Here is a 793-nt window from a genome sequence, read left to right as displayed (position 1 = left end):
TAATGGGATTTTGGGTCAAGCAATGGGATTCTGAGTCAAGATCGTGGGGTTTTGGGTCAAGTTAATGGGATTTTGGGTCAAGTAATGGGATTTGGGGTCAACGCAATGGGATTCTGGGTCGAGTTAATGGGATTTGGGGAAAAACTAACGGGGTTTTGGGTCGAGTTATTGGGATTTTGGGTCAAGTTAATGGGATTTGGGTTGAAGTCGATGGGATTTGGGGTGAAGTCGATGGGATCCATGCCGGGCTGTGGGGCTCCCCCCCCCTTACACAGCCAGGTAGAGCGTAATGGGGCAGTGATCGCTTCCCATGGCCGCGGATCGGATCTTGGAGTCGCACAGCGCCGATCCCAAACGCTTGGAGAGGAGGAAATAATCCAACCTCCAGCCCACGTTGCGCTGCCTGGCTCCCCCCATGTAGGTCCAGAAGGTGTAGGCGTGGGGCACGGTGGGGTAAAGCTCCCGAAACGAATCCAGGAAGCCGGCGTTGAGCAGAGCCCCGAATCCATCCCTCTCTTCCTGGGTGAAGCCGGCCGAACGCCGGTTGTTTTTGGGATTCCGGAGATCGATTTCTTGATGGGCCACGTTCAGATCCCCGCAAAGGACCACGGGTTTTTGGGAATCCAGAGCCAGGAGGAAATCTTTAAAGGCTTCGTCCCAACGTTGGCGGTATTGGAGGCGGGTCAGACCCCGACCCGAATTCGGGACGTAGGCGGAAACGATGTAAAAAGATGGGAATTCGGCCGTCAGGACGCGGCCCTCGGAGTCGTGTTCCTCGATGCCTGGGGTGGGG

At 56.0% G+C, this 793-nt stretch overlaps 1 protein-coding gene across 1 annotated transcript; it reads right to left on the bottom strand.

Moving 5' to 3' along the window:
• Positions 1-6: 6 nt before the first annotated feature.
• Positions 7-789, bottom strand: APEX1 (apurinic/apyrimidinic endodeoxyribonuclease 1; the record flags this gene model as incomplete). Its single annotated transcript, XM_010726738.2, has 1 exon — positions 7-789. A coding segment is annotated over one exon (522 nt), but the record flags the coding sequence as incomplete, so codon positions are not given.
• Between the last annotated feature and the right edge of the window lie 4 nt (positions 790-793).

Source organism: Meleagris gallopavo, unplaced genomic scaffold, assembly GCF_000146605.3.
Source record: "Meleagris gallopavo isolate NT-WF06-2002-E0010 breed Aviagen turkey brand Nicholas breeding stock unplaced genomic scaffold, Turkey_5.1 ChrUn_random_7180001853068, whole genome shotgun sequence".
NCBI lineage: Eukaryota > Metazoa > Chordata > Aves > Galliformes > Phasianidae > Meleagris > Meleagris gallopavo.
The sequence above is the reverse complement of the archived record's forward strand: the minus strand, read 5'-3'. Positions and strand labels throughout refer to the sequence as shown.